Here is a 17,173-nt window from a genome sequence, read left to right as displayed (position 1 = left end):
TGATGGGAGAGTTGGACCTCTGCGTAAAGTTTTCTACAGCAAACCCCAAGGATTCTCAAAGGGGTTAAGGTCTGGAAAATCAACTGATGGAAAAACCTGGTCATATCAGTTTATTCAGGTCAGCTGATCATAGATCACATGACTTTTTCCATCGTTTCAGGAGTCCAATATTTAAGCAAAACTGAAGCTTTATTTCCCAATAGGCGTCACTACTAAGTTGTTTTTTTTAAGGCTACACAGCTTTTTAGGCCCCCAGTCCCCTTGGAGTCCTCTTCGCATTTTTGGAAATGATTTGGTTTAACCGAACGTTTAAGTGATCTACGTCGTTGTCTGCCATGTTTGTTTCCTCTAAAGTCGCATTTGACCGCGCAAGATTTTGAGTTTTGAGACTGGTGGTTGTTGGTAGTGAATCTGTAAGAATACAACTGTGAAATCTGTCGTTATATGTCGTCATGTCTGTGCTCTCTCACATTTTCTTCACCGGGTAAGATTTGGAGAATCTTTAAGTGTATGTCAGACTTTAGAGGCTCCTCCTCCTCCTCCTCCTCCTCCTCCTGTTTCTGCTGCAGCTCGGATTCATGCTGAATTAAAACCGCTAATGAATATTTATGAGTTTTACGGCCAGGGCCGTTTGTCTTCAGGGCCTGTGGTGGAGACTTTCAGGTTCACCACCGGAGTATAAATATTTACCTGCAGATCAGGGAGAGAGATATCACGGAGGCTGAGCACACCCAGGTCGATTCACGACCTCGCAGCGTCAGGAGTCAAGAGTTCAGCGGCAGCGACAGCTCTGAAATCTGTTATATAAGATGTGGAGAGGCTCAGGGACAGACGCACAAAACATTTCAAAGTCTTTAGACCCAGTCGTCGCCCATGGACGTGTTCGTTCCCTTTGAAGTTCAGCCTGCATGGGATTCAGGAAAAAGCCTCTAAAAGCTCTTTTTAAACCGTGATCTCGCAGCGATAAACACAGGACGCTGTGACGAGGCGACGGAGGAGGAGAGTCACCGGAGAGATTCGCTCAGGACGTTCGAGTCAAAGTCATTTTAACTGCTATGTTTTTAGGAACTCTTCTTTTGTCTCTGAGCCCAGAAACATTCATGGTGTTACGACAGAAAGGTGTTTCCTCTGAGCTGATGTACAGACTCATTTTCAGCTTATGCAGAGAAAAACCTTTAACTAACATGTTTTAAAACTGTTTTATGTTTGATGAGCTGAAAAAATATCATCATTCTTGATCAAACTATGAAGCTGAGACCATTTTTATAATCGATCCTGTAGGGCTGTGTGCAATGATGTATATCATCCTTGTTACAGAGGCAGAGACTTTAATTATTTGACAACAATATGGATAAGATTCCTACAGAAACATCACTTTTTATCTCAACCAGACTCCATTGACAAAAACAGGAATTTTACTGTGAGCTGCTGGAATACCACTGCCTCCATCTGTTAGTGTGTTTGTGTTAGTATGTGGTACTTTTACTTTTCTGTAAAGTATCTGATTACTTCTTCCACCACTGAAAGTCACACAGTAAAACAAACACACTCAGATGGAGGCAGTGGTATTCCAGCAGCTCCTGTTTTCTGCTCGGTAAAATTCCTGTTTTTGTCAATGGAGTCTGGTGCTGATTGCCAGATTCACTCTTCTTCATCAATAATGCACCGATTCCATCATCTGATATATATCATCATATCCTACAGCCCTAATCCTGCATCTATGTTAAACATCTAAAAGCTGTTACACAGGTTAAAAAAACAAAAACAAAACTGTACATTGTTGTGAAATTTACTGTCAGACTTTTCAAATTAATGATCGTCTGATATTTAATTTTGGAAAGGAAAGTGTAATTTCTGATAAATAAATGTTGGTACTTCCTTTTTTTCTCTGATGTTCAGTTCTTGTGTGTTTATAGGAGAAACCTGACTGTAAATAATAATATTTCATCAGGATGTGCAGAGAGGTTTGCAGTGTTTTTACAGCCCTGGGTGTTGTTTGCAGAAGTGTTTATGTAGCCTAAGAGGGTAAACCTAGGGTTTAAAAAAACCCTACAGAGCTGCTGCTTTACCTTTGAATGAATTCAAGATTTTTATGATTTCTTCTCTTCATTTTAGTGAATAAATCAGACAGAACCTGAGAGATGTTTCCCCTCAGAAACACAGAAAAACATGAATCTCTGCTCGTATAAACTTTGACCTTATTCACACTGGTGTCTGTTTTTCTGTTGCAGTCGTACGCAGTTCAGAGCCACTACGGCATTCCACACTCAGAGGTAAAAACACAAACTGATATTTTTATGATTTAGGTTTTTATTTTTATCTATTTGAGAATCACGATGATGAGACTTTGTTTTTATCAGGTGATTAATTTGACTTTTTGTTCTCTCAGCTGGCGAAGCTCCACCAGTTGTCGATGCAGCAGCAGGGCCTCGCTCCCATCAGCCAGTCAGCTACACAAGTCCTGCCTGGTACGCGCACACACACACACACACACATACACTCACACTCGGAAAACACACACAGACACACACATGCATGCATGCAAGATCTGAAGCTCTGAACAGAATAAAAAACGAAAAACCTGAAAAGTATTTTTGATGTTTGTGTGCACGTGTTGTTGGTCACATATTGGAGTGTGTAACTGCACAAGTGTGTGTGTGTGTGTGTGTGTGTGTGTGTGTGTGAGTTCACTTTTGATTTTGAAGTCACTTTGTTGTTTCAGTTCTTTGTGTTTAAGACACAAAAACTCCAGAAAAAACTTTGTTTAAACCTCAAAAGAAAAAAAATATTTTAAAACTTAATTTTTTTCACACGTCGTTACTCTGAGTTTCATCATTTACTGAATCCAAGATATTTGTAAAACATCCTGACATGCTTTGAATTCATCTGTTAAAATCCACCTTTCTTTCTGTTTAACTGCACATTAGATAATAACTGTTATATAATCATTATTTTAGTGAACAGTTCTGTTATAATCCCTCTGTGTTTAAGCTTGGATTCGAAGCAGCTCAAAGACCACAACTGGCACAAGATAGCCTAGCTTCTGGCTAAAGATAACGTTACGAAAAAGGACACGTAACACACGTTATGTTGACGCAAACACATTAGCATTTATGCTAGCTCTCATTCACAAAGAGGAATAGGTAAGAGAGAAGCTAACCATGTGGCTGAAAATGAGGGAGGCGCTAATTTGGCGTACTGTGCTAGTGTAGTTAGCTAGACTGATTCAGTAGGCTAACTTCAGGCACATTCACAAATGTAGGAAAAGAAGGAAAGAGAAAGAAGGGAAGGAAGATAAAGAAAGAAAGGGAGAGAAGGTAGGAAGGAAAGGAGAAAAAGTAAGGGAGGGAGGAACGAATGAATAGAAAGGAAGGAAGGACAAATGTGAAAGGAGGAGGAAGTGAGAAAGGAAAAGTAGGAAGGAAGGAAAAAGAAAGAATTCTTCAGAATCTTCATCCTTCGCTTCCAGCTCATCAAAAACTCTTTATTTAAATGGAGTCTGTCTCTACTGTTTGTTTTTCTGGTGTCACTGTGATGGAGGAGAGTAATGTAAAGAAGATCTGATGAGTTTTACTGAATTCTCCTGGATTTCTATCATCCAGTAAAATCAATAATTGATAATTACCTCTGTCTCTTTCAGGAGCGGTGGAGGCCAATTCTCAAACCACGTCTCAGGAGCTCCTCATTCCAAACGACGTAAGTTTCCTCAGACTCACCTGAGGCTGAAACTGAAGCTTATTGATGATTTATGAGGGGGAAAGGAAGAATAGAAGAAGGAAGAAAGGGATGGAGTATAGGAGGAATAGAAAATGGAAGGAAGGGAAGGAGGACAGATATGAAAGGAAGAGGAAAGAAAGGTATGAAAAGAAGGAAGGGAAGGAGAAAAGGAGGAATAAAAGAAAGGAAGGAAGGAGGATAGAGATGCAACAATGGAAAGTAGGAAAATAAAGGAGGAAAGGATAAAAGGAGGAATAGAAAGGAAGGAAGGAATTTAGGACATATATGAAAGGAGGAGGAAGGAAGGAAGAAAGGAAAGGAAGGTAGGAAAAAAAGATAGAAAAGGAGGAAGAGTAAGGAAGCACATCGCAGTCTGTCCTCATGGGAAGGTATTTCCTGTTTGGACCGGATCAGACGAGACGTTCGCATTAGTCCGACAGTGGCTGAATATTCATCTGAATAAAAATGGAGACTGACTTTCATCCTTCGGCCTCTGAACCGGCTGCAGAGCAGCGCCGCTAACGAACGACTCTGCTGCGTTCGAGAGCAGCGAACAGTTCAGTGTCGCGTTCAAGGACATCTGACATTTGATGGACGTGTTGACTGCTGCGAGGTCAAAGCTCTGACCTCTGAGTTTATAAGGCAGCCTTTGGCCACCCTGTCTCCCCCCTCCACCCTCCTCCTCCCCCCTCACCCTCACCCTCTGTCTGTCCATCACAGGCAGTAATTCATCCAGTCGACTGTGTTTACTCACAGCGATGCAGCTCCTTCCACAACAAACACATGGAGAAAGACTGAAGCAGTCGACGGCCGAATTTACTGATCCAGCCTTTAAAATGAAGCACAGTGAACACAACACAAGACACCTGAGCTGTAAAGACTGTAAAAGATGCTCACCAAATTTCTAACTCTACCGTATTATTACAGTCGTGTGTGAATATACACGTTAACATCAGCCGCTGCGTCTTAATTTCCTCGTGATTTTTGATGTTTACCTGAGTATAGAGTCCTGCAGGACTGATCCTAAAACCAGGAAGTAAGTTAGCATGTTAGCTCTTCCTGTTGTCAGTGTGTTTCTGGTTAAATGTCTGAAATAAGGTCTGTGGTTTTAACACAAGCTCAAGACATTTTCAGGTTTTATTCTCCGACATAAAATGGGTCAGTAAATCCCCCACTCCTGATGTTTGAAGCTTTTACGTGTCTTAAAAAAGGCGGTTGCTAACGAGTGTGACCTTTTTTTTCAGACCGTCTTAATCTGAGCTTCGTTGTTTTTAACGTGACCAAACAGGATAATGTCAGTTCTTTACTTTCTTTGGTTCCACTCATGTTTCTGACTCATCGACAGCTTTCTTTACCGTCAGTAGGTCAGGAAATGGGTCTGTACTTTGACGTGTAAAAACTGCTGCCTGACTGGCTGTTGTCGTGTTAATGCTACCGTGTGATTGTTAGAATAAAATGCCCTGAGCTTATCGTCTGAATCGACAAATTTTATCGCGAACCCAGATCAAGGTCGTTTTGCCGCCCAGTCTTTTGTCCAGTTGAGTAAAATAATGTTGCACTTTCCTTATTTTCAGTCGATTCTTTAAAAAAAAAAAAACTTGACTTTGCTTCGCGTTCTTCGTGCACGTCCCTAATCACTGCACCAGTGAATCAACAGTGGTGATTCAACCCCATGAAAACCGGTCTTGTTCTACTTCCTCAGCAGAATGCAGTGATTCATACGCAGCTCTGTTGCTGAATTGAACCGTCACTCTGCAGTTTTTTTCACATTTATAGTTGATTCAGCCTGAAGCGTCTCCACTGTCTCATCCTCTCTTTGGTGCTGTAGCAGCAGAGTTTTGATGGTTTCTCCGCAGGAAACTCACTGTTCAGTTAACATCCCTCCACTCTGGGTCTTTATCTCCGACTCGACCGTAGCTCGGTAAAGGACGGAGTCGGCGTTTTTTACCGGAAACTCTGCCTCTAATCTCTGATGTGATAACCTCTGCAGGTGATCTCACCTCTTAGGTACAGATTAAACATCGAGGCCTCAGAGCTTTCATTCATGTTATAGTGTGGCTTCAGTATTTAAACACACAGAGATCATTCATGTGTTCATACGAGCTCCAGAGAGAGTAAAGAGCAGAAGTTAAGACCCAGTGCATGTTAGTGTGTGATATGTTTGTGTTTGTGTGAGTCAGTGAGCAGAGCAGCTTAATGACATCCTATAGCTCACAGTCAGAGATTTAACAACAACCCTGTCTGACACTCCCCCTCTCTCCCCTCCTCCCCCTCTCTCCCCCCTTCAATAAACCTTTCCAAATTACAAGGGCAGCAGGGAATCACCCAAAAATAGCCCTCGCTCCGTCCTCTTCCTCCTCAGCTTCAAGCTGATTTTACCCAACAGCACTTACACAAAGCTGCTCTAAAGGGGGAGGTGGGGGAGGGAGGGGGGGGGGGGCATGACGCTGTACAGAACCCTGTGAAAAACCTTGTATCTCCAGAGCAGTCGACCTTGGAGAAACTGTAAAAGCCAGAGCTTGGTTTTCACACTGAAGTCATGACGTTTGTGTAGCTCTGACGTTTCTGAGCATTTAGAGCAAAGTCAGGTTTGTTTATATCACCAGAAATCAGGGCTTTCCATGATTCATATGAGAAAAAAAATCCATAAAAACATGAAAACTAAAAGCGACAGTGTCTCCTAGAAAAACGTCTATATCGTATGTTCAAAGTCTATATAACAGTACCAGACTCCATTGACAAAAACAGGAATTTTACTGGACAGAACACAGCAGCTGCTGGAATACCACTGTTAGTTTGTTTGCAGCAGCTGGTTACAGTTGCTGATACAGTCCTATTAAATGAACACCCAAAAACATGGTAAATATAAGAGGTATTCTTTAAGAAAGTGTGACATTTTTGTTCAGATGCTATGAGAGCTGAGAGACTGAACCAGAGGAGCTGAAACTCGTTCATACAGTTTTAGATTAAAAAGGTTTCGTCATTATGTTGGTTACGATTGTCTGTGCAGTATTTGTCGTTGGAAATTAAAGTATGTGCAAAGTTTTCCATCGGCATCGACTGTCAGTCGGACATTAAGCCGAGTAAATGACTCCACCAAACCTCATTGGAGAAACAGTGATTTTTAACGTGAACCTGTTTTATTCACTGTTTCTCCTGTTTTAATTATCAGATCTGTTTGTTCTGGAGAGGAGGAGAGGAGGAGGATAATTCGGCTTTTGGTAAAAACCTCCTGAGGAATCCCAACCCTAGAAATAAAACAACAAACCTGTGTGTACATGTAATTTCTAGGAGACACAAAGATAATGATGCATTAAATGCATTAGCCCTGTGTGTCTACGTTATCCACTGACATAGAAATAAACAAAATGTCCTGCAGCTTCCGTCCCATTTACTATAATTACACACAGACACATTAGCGTCTCCTGGTCGGTTCGTCTGGGTTCACACCTGGAGATAGGAGGTTTTGTTGTCCGACAGCTGACGGCGTGGGAAAGTCTGTGACTCAGAGGATGCGGTTTGTGATTCAATGAGGCCGTTTGAGAGGTCGAACAGCGGCTAAAGGTGGATTTCACACAAATGGTCCCGACCTGGTTGTTGTCAGCCGGCACTTTGTCTTCTGTCGTTATAGCCACCACACACACACTTGAATTATCAGGCCTCTTTCCATGAATAGCCCTCTACAGCCGGCTCGTTGGTCAAATGACTTGTGGGGAAAGGAATGCTTGTGGTGCAGAGAGAGGGGAAAAAAAATAAAGATTATAAAGGAGAGTAAGAGGCAGTGGCAGGACTGCAGTGAAGGAATGAAAGATACCGAATGACGGCTGCAGGAAGAGAAGAATGCAGCGAGCAGACGAGAACAGTCTGAATAAAGGAAAAAGATCTGGGTCATAAGTAGATGAAAGTGAGGAGGCTGAGCGGAGACGATCAGTTTTTCCTCTGAGTCTCCTGAGTCAGTGTTTGTAACTGATTCATTCAGAAATTTGAAACGGAGCAGAAACACTTTTTATTTGATGTGACAGCAGCTGGAGGATCTGACACCAGATTTTGAATGGGTAGTGTCATCTGAAATCAAACATGGCTGCCGTGCACTAATGGGAAATGAAGGCCGCCATTTCACAAGTTTTAAAATACGTTGCTGGTCCCTCCTCTTCTGCTGCGTAGCCAAGATGGTGGCCGTTTTATTGAATATGTTATTGGCTGTCTGGCTTGTGTGATTCAACAGTGCAAGGTTTTCCAGCAGAACATTGTATTGTGACGAGATTATCAGGGAAGACGTGTTTATATTAATGAATCACCTGCAAATATTTTCTCACCTGGACAGAGGGATGTTTGTTTACCTGAGCTCCTGTAACACTGCTTATTGTAAAACTTCACTGTGATCACAGGAAAAAATATAATTAGCAGAATTAAAAGTCATTAACATAAAATGAAGCACTACCCTCTGAGGCAAAGTATCATTACTGTTATTACTGTGTCTTAATTTTCTTTACAAGTAAACAAATAATTAAGTGAAATTATTTAACAATACGTCTGATAGATTTCAGGCTAATGAGTCATAACGAGGGTTAATTAGCTGTTTGTGTCTTTACACCAAACGTCTCTCATGGGCACCAATTAAATATACTATTATCATGATTATTAATGTGTTTTAATTGGATTACAGTGACACCCTCTGACACTGTCACTCTCCTGTCATAACATTTAAATACATTTTAAAGCAGAAAGAGGCTTTTTTTTTTTTTACTGTTGCACAGTCGTTAAAATTGATCAGTTTGTCAGAGAAAACTGACTCCAGGTCTCTATTGATCGTGATTGTCAAATTTCCTCGCTGTTATTTTCAGTTATGATCAGCTTTCTGTCTGATTTGTGCTCAGATGTCAGTTTTTTCTGCAGCCTTGACACACAGGAGACACAGCACTGCCTGCCAACGCACGTTTTCTTTTTTTTTTTTAAGAAAGGTAACAAGGCGTATTTATGGTGTGAGCTGACAGTGAGATAAGCTCAGTAAATATCTGTCTGTTGTTACTGTGACATCTACTGTGTGACAAACCCCCCGCTGGGCCAGCAGATGAGTCAGAGTTCACCACCTGTTGCAGTTTCATATTCTTAGACATGAAGAGATAATGAGGATGGATGGATGGATGGATGGATGGATGGAGGGGCTGAAAAATAAACTGCAGAGAGAGAGAGAGAGATGTGGTGTAGGTGTGGAGTCAGTAAAGTCAGACAGTTGTAAATCAGCAAAGAAAAAACAGATAATAACACGTATCTATCTCGTTATTTTCAGAAATACTCTTAATTATAAATGTTACTTCAGTAAAAGTATTTAAGTATAATTAGGAGAATGTTCACAAAGTGCTTGTGAGGCTAATGAGTGTTGTTTATGTTTGGTTTTCTGTCATTGGTAGTGTGTGCGTGTGTTTTGATTGGGCATGGGTTGGGACAAGATCTTGACAGTATGATAACCTTAAGCAAAGATATCGCGGTTTGTTATCTGCTGCAGTAGCAAGCCTATAGTATTTATTACACAGATGCTAGACGTGCTAACTCTCGTAGCTGTCACGTACATTCGAGACAGCATTACCTTGATTTTGGTTGAGTGGTGGTTGAGTGGTGGTATTGCCTCCTGTTGCAGCTGCTCTTCATAAGCACGTCTTACAAGTCGGCTGACTTTCCTGCTTCAGGTTGCGACTGTCTTCTTTCTGTACCCAAAATACTCCCACACAGGTTTTAGGTTCTGAAACCTTTACTTTTCCAAACCAGAGTTTACCTTGAAACCAGTAACCCACGCCTAGTTTTGATGCGTACATATGTGTCTTAAAATGCTGCTGAAAATACTAGTAGACCAATCAGTTTCTCTTTTTTAGTTAGGGGCAGGTAAAATAAGAATTTTCTGCTCCCTGCTCTCCACCACCCTCCTCTAGAACTGGTCTTTAAACTGGTCTTTTCATCCTCTTCCTGTCTCGTCCTCCTCGCAGCTGATTGGCTCCATCATCGGTCGCCAGGGCACCAAGATAAACGAGATCCGGCAGGTGTCTGGAGCTCAGATCAAGATCGGCAGTCAGATCGACAGCACCAGTGATCGTCACGTCACCATCACCGGCACACCGATCGCCATCAACCTGGCTCAGTACCTGATCACCTCGTGGTAAGTATCCAAACCACAGAAACAGGAAGTAGGTCAAAGCGTTTTACTTTGTTGTTCAGTTTATGGTCAGAGCTGAAAGACCGACAACAATCAGACGCAGTCCCGTTGAAAACGAGCCTCAGATTTCTTTCTTTCAAACTTTTCCATGAGGGGAAATTCAGCTGCTCTGCTTCTTTGGTCAGTGTTTCTTTTTAATGAACACCCAGATAAGAGAGTGTCGAGATCACAGATGAAACAACTCTGTCGAGCTTTCTTCCCCAAATCATTATGTTCGGTCATGACAGTCACTGAATAACTGAGAGCACCCGACTAATTCAAAGCCACTGTGGACTTAAAGAGACTCAGAGTCTGTTACTGCTTCAGTGTAGATCTTCATATTAATAATAACCAAGTGCATCGAGCAGCCAACTGTCGTTATCTTACATTATGAATTTGTTTATTCTTGTGGTGTTGTAACGAAGGCAGATTCACTTTATTGTCAGCTACACAGAAAACAGGATGAGGGACAGATGAATAAAACTGTAAATCTCTTACCATGGGTGGGACATGAACAATATAAAATAACACTGCAAGAAAATAGTGTTGTACACTGCAGTTAACAGCAGCACTCTGCAAAGACACCTGTTGATGAAAAAGAAGATGAATGTATCTTAGTCCGGGCTGTGTAGCTGTAACCATCTCTTATGCTCTGTATCATACTTGAAAAAATTTTGTTTTATTTATTTTTAGTTATTTATACTTTTTTATGTTCCATTGGAGGAACAGAGTTCAGTTTAGAAGTCATATATTTGGCCATTAAAGTTTTCTTTAAAAAATAGTGTTAAAATCGCATCTCATCCTCATGAGCTGAATGTGTCGTCACATCCATAACTTTTGCACACTATGTGACTGGACTGGCTGAACTGCACAAGCTAAAAATACGTTTACCATAATTCAATAAAGATGTGTCTTTAATCACCATTTGTTAATTGATACTGTAAAATAGAAAAATAAGAAAGTGTATCAATGTATTAAAAATAAAATGATAAGGTAATAAAGATAAAACCGAGATATACTGAAGTGAGTGAGACCAGATATAAAGAGTAGGGAACTCAAAGGGAAACAATCCAGAAAAGAAAAGTTGAATAAAAGGAAAAAGAAGTTAAAGTTCAAGTCAGACTAAAAAGGTATTTGTGAGTTTGCTTTTAAAAATATGAATTCTCTACAATTATTCTGGTTAATGCTCAAGGTTTTGGCCTCAGCTTTTTACTTTTTAAATAAAAGTTGTTTGTCTGCTCTTATTTTTCTAAATGTCAGATGAAAACATGACATTTAATTTTTGTATGAATTTCCTGCAGCACGGCGCCATCTAGTTTTACACAGCAGTAGGGTGCCATTAAGTATAATTGAACACCTGAATATAACTCTTTATTTTATCATGGAACAAGTGCAGAATCATTACATGATAAAAAAAGAAATGAAGCTCCACACAAAGAGCAGGTTAGTCCTCCTTCACCGAGCCATTAAATCAGACCGTCAGGCAGCTTTAATACAAGCTACCAGCACCATGAATATGCAAATTCATGATTGGACTGTGGATGAAATTGATATTTCACTTACCGCTCTTCCTGCCACTGACAGCAGTGAGAATAGGTCGGGCAGATCACACACACACACACACATAAATATAGACAGCTCAAACACACACATGGTGTAAAGCGAATGTAAGGACGGGTCGGCCTCGTTTAGTCTGAAATGTCAGGTCACGTCAGGAGATAGTGACAGCTGAAATATCTGGGACGAACCCATTCATTTCCATTGTATTTGTTTTAATCAGTCAGGAAACAGATCAGACTTTCTGTCAGAGATTATTCCACCTCCGTCCTCTCACCATTCAGCAGTTAAAATCATACTGGAAACTCAAAGAAATGACAACACTGAGTGAGAAAATGTGAGGAAAACATTTACTCAACGTACTTTTATTCTACATTTCAGCAGCAAATATTACAGTTTTTCCTCCACTAAACATATCAGAAAGCTGTAGTTACTGGTTAGTTTTCATATACAGATTTTACACAAAACAGGGTGTCGTCGACATAGAGACATTTCACCTCTAAACGTCTCAAATGGGTTCATCTAGGGCTTAGTGATATAACTTAAAAATATCAGCACGATAAGAATTTTATTATTTCTGTCAAGTTTAAAGGCAGATTTTTCTGGCCTGAGTTTAAGTTAATTAGTTCAGTTAGTTGTTTAGTTTAACCTGCAGGAGTCTCTGAAGCTGCTGTAACATGAAATAAATTAGTGACAACTTTAAACAACTACAGAAATGAAAGGTGGAGAAAATCTGTTGGTGGAGGCTCAACAGAAAAACGAGGAGCTCCCCAACAGGTTAATCAGGCCGATGCTTCTTGCGTAACTCCAGTAGCTTGACGTCATATCTCCTTTAACTGCACATATCTACAGGACAACAGAACAAAAATACACCATACTGACCTGAATACAAGACAACCCCCCTTTTCTAACGTCTGTTTTTGAAAGAAAAGTCTCTTTGAGACAGAAAACTCATCCTGTTGGGAAGGTTTCTCTGAGAGCTCATTAATCTAAAGAGGAGAGAGTCCTCATCACTGAAGCCTGAAGTGAAACATGAAAAGCAGTAAAATGTAAAACTCACATTAGTGCATCTCGTCAGTCAGAGACTCTCAGTCTCTCCTTCCAGACTGATGAAGGTCAGAATCATTTTCTCTGACAGTTTTTCAGATTTCATTTTTTTTGAGCTCATCATCAGTGACGGCTGTAATTCTCAGCTGTTTGACAGATTTCCCCCCGTTTCATTTCTGCAGGAAAGACGACAGGAGACACTACAACTCGTTGAATTTACAAGGGTTGATTGATAAGTTGGTGTAGAAGGTAGAAGGAGATGAGCTGAACAGCTCCCGTTACATGCAGTTAAACTCTGAGTGATTCTGCAGAAAGTTTGAAGCTAATAACTTTTGTGGTTTTTCTGTTTTGGGTCATTGAAAATTGAAAGTCAGCTTTTGACCTTTGGCCACCAAAATCTCATCAGTTCATCTTTGAGTCTTGACAAGGGGTTTCCCACAAGTGTACACAACATCTAGCTGAGTGCTGATCGCATTGTTAAACAACTCATACAACTCATTGTGTTTCTTTTGTAGGTTCAGATTCTTTTAGTGTTCATGGTTCATTAGGTTTTTACCTGGGAGCTGAGTAATCCTCGGGGGTCTCCTCCTCTACAAAACAAAAAGATCTGATAATGAAAACTGGAAAAAAAAACTCTGAACCTGTCAGACACAAACAGAGGGGAGATAAAGGGAAGAAGCCACAATTTGAACCGAAACAATGAACGTTAAGCATCATTTGGCTGATGCATTTAAGATGGCCGCCACAGAATCTAAAGATAACTGACAGTTCTCAGATCCTTTCCTGTTTCATGTTCTGTTCCATCTTGAATTCAAGCTCTTCTGTTTCGTCCGTCTTTACCCCCGAAAATCACTCTTTAAACGCAGGTTGTTGTTGAGAACAGACAGTGACACGGTTGGCAGATGGTGTAAATTCAAACACGCCACATCTGGAGGCAGTCTGGCTTACGTTGCATCAGATTCCAGCCAGATGTTAAGTCTAATCTGTGCAGCCAAAGAAACGTCCACACTTCCTTTCTCAAACAGGACGAACAGAAAGCTTCTAATTTGCTATTAATCCAGGTGTGAATGTGAATCAGCTGTCACTATGTGTTGGGGGTGTAGGTTTCCTCAAGTCATCGCCTTCACATTTAACATCTGAGGAAATGAATTGAAGAAACATTTTGCTGACTTTGTAGCTTTGAAGAAATGTTTTTTAAAGAGCCAAAGTTCCTCTGTTCCTGTTAAACATGCAGAGTTTCTCTTTCTTAAGAGATGAAACATGAAACTGGACTTGGCGTTTTTGTTGATATTAAAAGTGAGGTGGGTATCTGCTGCTGTTTTGGTCAGTAAGAATTTAAAATGACATCTTTAGCATTCAGCAGCTTCAGCTCCCCTGTGGTTTTGGCAGCGAGCCTCAGGCTAACGTTACATTCACACATTCAGATGGAGTCTCCGGCCTCTCATGGAGCTGTAACTGTGGGTGGGTTGTGTTGCTCTGGTTGGACAGTTGTTTTCTGATGTAGCCGTTGTACTGCACATGAGGAAGTTGTTGTTTCCTGCTGCAGTTTGTTTTTTGACCAACAAAACAAACAAACAGCTTAATTGGCTTTTCTGAACTTCCCTCTATGGTATTGCTGGGCATCAACACTAGAGTGTTTGAGCCACTAAAACAGAGACTTTTTCTGGATTATTCCAGAAAAAAAACTGTGACCAACTAAAGTTTCTGATCCTTCAGGTTTAGTTGATCAGATCATCTTCAATCTGATGTTTGAAGCCTAAATCCAACCTCCAGAAGTAAGAAGCTAATGTTAGGCTATAAACCAACTACACCACGGTCACATGACGTCAACGTCTCCACCACTAAGCTTCCAACTGGTCATTTCATTTAGCTCTGAGCTCTTCTACAAAAGCCTTTCTTCTTAGAAAGTTAGTGAGAGTTTGAAAGAGCGTGAGTAGAAACACAACGAGGCTGTAAAGGTGGACTGGTGAGTAGATGGGTTTTCATGTTAACGTCCCCGACAACCTCTGTAGTCTCATTTAGACACTCGTTAGCAACCGCCTTTTTTAAGACACGTAAAAGCTTCAAACATCAGGAGTGGGGGATTTACTGACCCATTTTATTTTTCATGTCGGAGAATAAAACCTGAAAATGTCTTGAGCTTGTGTTAAAACCACAGACCTTATTTCACACATTTAACCAGAAACACACTGACAACAGGAAGTGCTAACATGCTAACATGCTAACTGACTTCCTGGTTTTAGGACTCTTTCCTGCAGCTCTCGCCATTGCTGTTCCTCATTCGTCATATTCTCTACAGCTACACAACAAACTGCAGATTAGTCAGTCTACTTCCTGTTTACACCGGCAGGAGCATGCCCAGTGTACGTGAGCTAAAACGCTTGTCTGGACGTATCAGTGTGGATGTTTCATCTTGGTTAAAATTCTGATGAACATTACAGTCACCCTGCTTAGAATATATGACCCCAGTATAATAATAAGTAGGTCAGACTGTAACCTGGGTGTGGAGCAGGACTTTGGCTCTTTAAAAGACACTGTGGGTTTTTTTCTTTCTGTGGTACAGAAGGTTTTTTATGCTTCTTCATCATCTTCATCATCTCTGACAAAGCTTTCATCCTAATATTTCTATAATGGTTTTGTTCCCTCCTCCCTAAGCCCCCTCCCAAGCCATCACCCCAACTTATACAGCACACCCCCCATCCGTACAGCGAACTCCCCTACAATAATCTGTTGCAACCTCCAGCAAAACACACCTGTCTTATGATTTTAGTTTTTGTCAGATTTCCTTTGTTTCATTTTTACTCTCCAAAAAAATCCTCTTTGTTTTTGTTTGGGTTTAATTTTCTTTTCGGTTTTTACTCTTGATTTCTTTAACATGTCTTTGATTTAACCCTCTAACCCTTCTCCATCCAAAACTCCCTCTCCCTTACCCGTCTTCCTGTCCCCTCCACCCTCCGTCCCCTCCCTTCCTTCCACCTCCTCTCCCTCCCTCCCTCCCTCCCCATCCCCCCCCCCCCTCCAGTTTAGAGACCGCCAAATCCACCGCCCAGTCCTCCTCCATGCCGTCTCCCGTTGACCTGACCATGAGCTTCACCCAGCCCGCCCCCCCTGCCTCTGCCTCGTCCTCCTCCTCCTCCCCCCTGGCAGCGATGGGCGCCACACTGCCCCACGCTCCTATCCTGGGCGCCCCCTACGCCCTCCCCCTCTCCAGCCTCCTGGGAGTGAAATCCATCCCCTACCTGGCACTCTCCACCCCTCCTGCCTCAGCAGCAGCGGCGGCGGCGGCGGCAGCGGCCATCGGGGCCCCTGTCTTACCAGGCTCGGTGCCCGTGACAGCGGCGTCCGTCCCCGTTCAGGCTCACGCGGCGGCGGCTCTGGCGTCCTACACGGCCAAGATCTCGTCCTCTGCCAACGGGATGAAGAAGCCGGAGAGACAGAAGTTTGCTCCGTACTGATGACGGAGGAGGAAACGTCACTGAGGTAGCTCCTGGGCTGGTTTTCACACGGGAAGGGCAGCTTTTATTTTCCTAATCTCACTCTCTTTCCTCGTTACTCTTGCACTCTTTCTCACTTTGTACTTTCTCTGCCTCTTTTTCTTTCTCTTGAACTGTCAGAGTGGGATCATTGGAACACGTTTGATTTCAACATAATCCATAGAAGCCATGCACAGAAACTAACCGGGTTTTTCCACAGTCAGTCAGATCCTATCGCCTGGTTCTGTTTGTACTATTCCTCTCTGCAGTATTTAATTCTGATCTGCTGACTTTATAGCTCAAAACACGTCCATATCTGCTTGATTAGACCTGCATTTCCTGTAACTTCTTCACAATAAAAGCCTCACACTGGTTTGCAGATGGAAAGCTTGTCAGAGCCTGGACCTGGGTATATCAGCCAATAAACGACAAACACTGAAGTGCAGAAATACCAAAGATACGTTTTGATCTGAACGTACGAGCAGGAACGCTGGAGTGAAACTTCAAACCATAGAGATTCAGATAGAAGAAACACCTCAGACTGTTATTATGGTGCGTTCCATTTACATCAGAAGTCGGATTTGGGGGTGTTGTCACCTCCAAGTTGACGGCATTCCAGTTGAGAAGTCGGAAAAACACGGACACTCGAAGGAAAGCAAAATAAAGCTGCTCCACCTGAGGAACACCTCAGTTGTTAATGTTAAATTTTAATCCAAACACTTTAGAATGTTCTTAAAAAGCAACATTAAGCCATGAAGGTGAACTGATTCAAACGTATCTCAGACTAACCGTTGTTAGCAAACTACCGACTTGGAATTTTGAAATTCTGACGTCCGAGTACAACTGGAACGCACCACTAATACACCTACAAGACAGGGTGGAGGTGCACATGTGGAAAAACTGACGGACTGTTGACTGACGGACTCTGAGTTATGACCAGACCGGGCTGCAGCGTCTCTCTTCACGGGTAAATTGAAAAATTTAATGAGACGGGTTCAAATTTTCATGCTCAAATCCATCTAAGCTCCACATGGGAAAAAAATAAATTAAAGAACAAATAGAAGATGAAGAATGATCACCTCCATCTTGTTTTCTTGACCTTTTCTTGAACCTTTCTCAGCTTTTTCTTTGAGTAGCAGTTTTAAAAACAAAAAGTAGGACGAGGACACTGCAGACGAAATCAACAGAAATA

General features: G+C 41.7%; 1 protein-coding gene across 2 annotated transcripts; it reads left to right on the top strand.

The window, feature by feature from the left end:
• The first annotated feature begins 2,075 nt into the window (after positions 1-2,075).
• Positions 2,076-16,720, top strand: LOC108902206 (poly(rC)-binding protein 4). 2 transcript variants are annotated; one of them, XM_018703977.2, is made up of 6 exons: positions 2,076-2,273; positions 2,390-2,468; positions 3,641-3,696; positions 9,699-9,868; positions 15,531-15,988; positions 16,123-16,720. In XM_018703977.2, the coding sequence occupies exons 2-5, from the start codon at positions 2,414-2,416 to the stop codon at positions 15,961-15,963; spliced, it is 714 nt and encodes a 237-aa protein (XP_018559493.1). In that variant the 5' UTR covers positions 2,076-2,273; positions 2,390-2,413; the 3' UTR covers positions 15,964-15,988; positions 16,123-16,720. The 2 variants fall into 2 exon arrangements, with proteins under 2 accessions (XP_018559493.1, XP_018559492.1); XM_018703976.2 differs by having other exon boundaries at positions 15,531-16,720.
• Positions 16,721-17,173: the final 453 nt, after the last annotated feature.

Source organism: Lates calcarifer, unplaced genomic scaffold (genome assembly GCF_001640805.2).
Source record: "Lates calcarifer isolate ASB-BC8 unplaced genomic scaffold, TLL_Latcal_v3 _unitig_4736_quiver_899, whole genome shotgun sequence".
NCBI lineage: Eukaryota > Metazoa > Chordata > Actinopteri > Centropomidae > Lates > Lates calcarifer.
The sequence above is the reverse complement of the archived record's forward strand: the minus strand, read 5'-3'. Positions and strand labels throughout refer to the sequence as shown.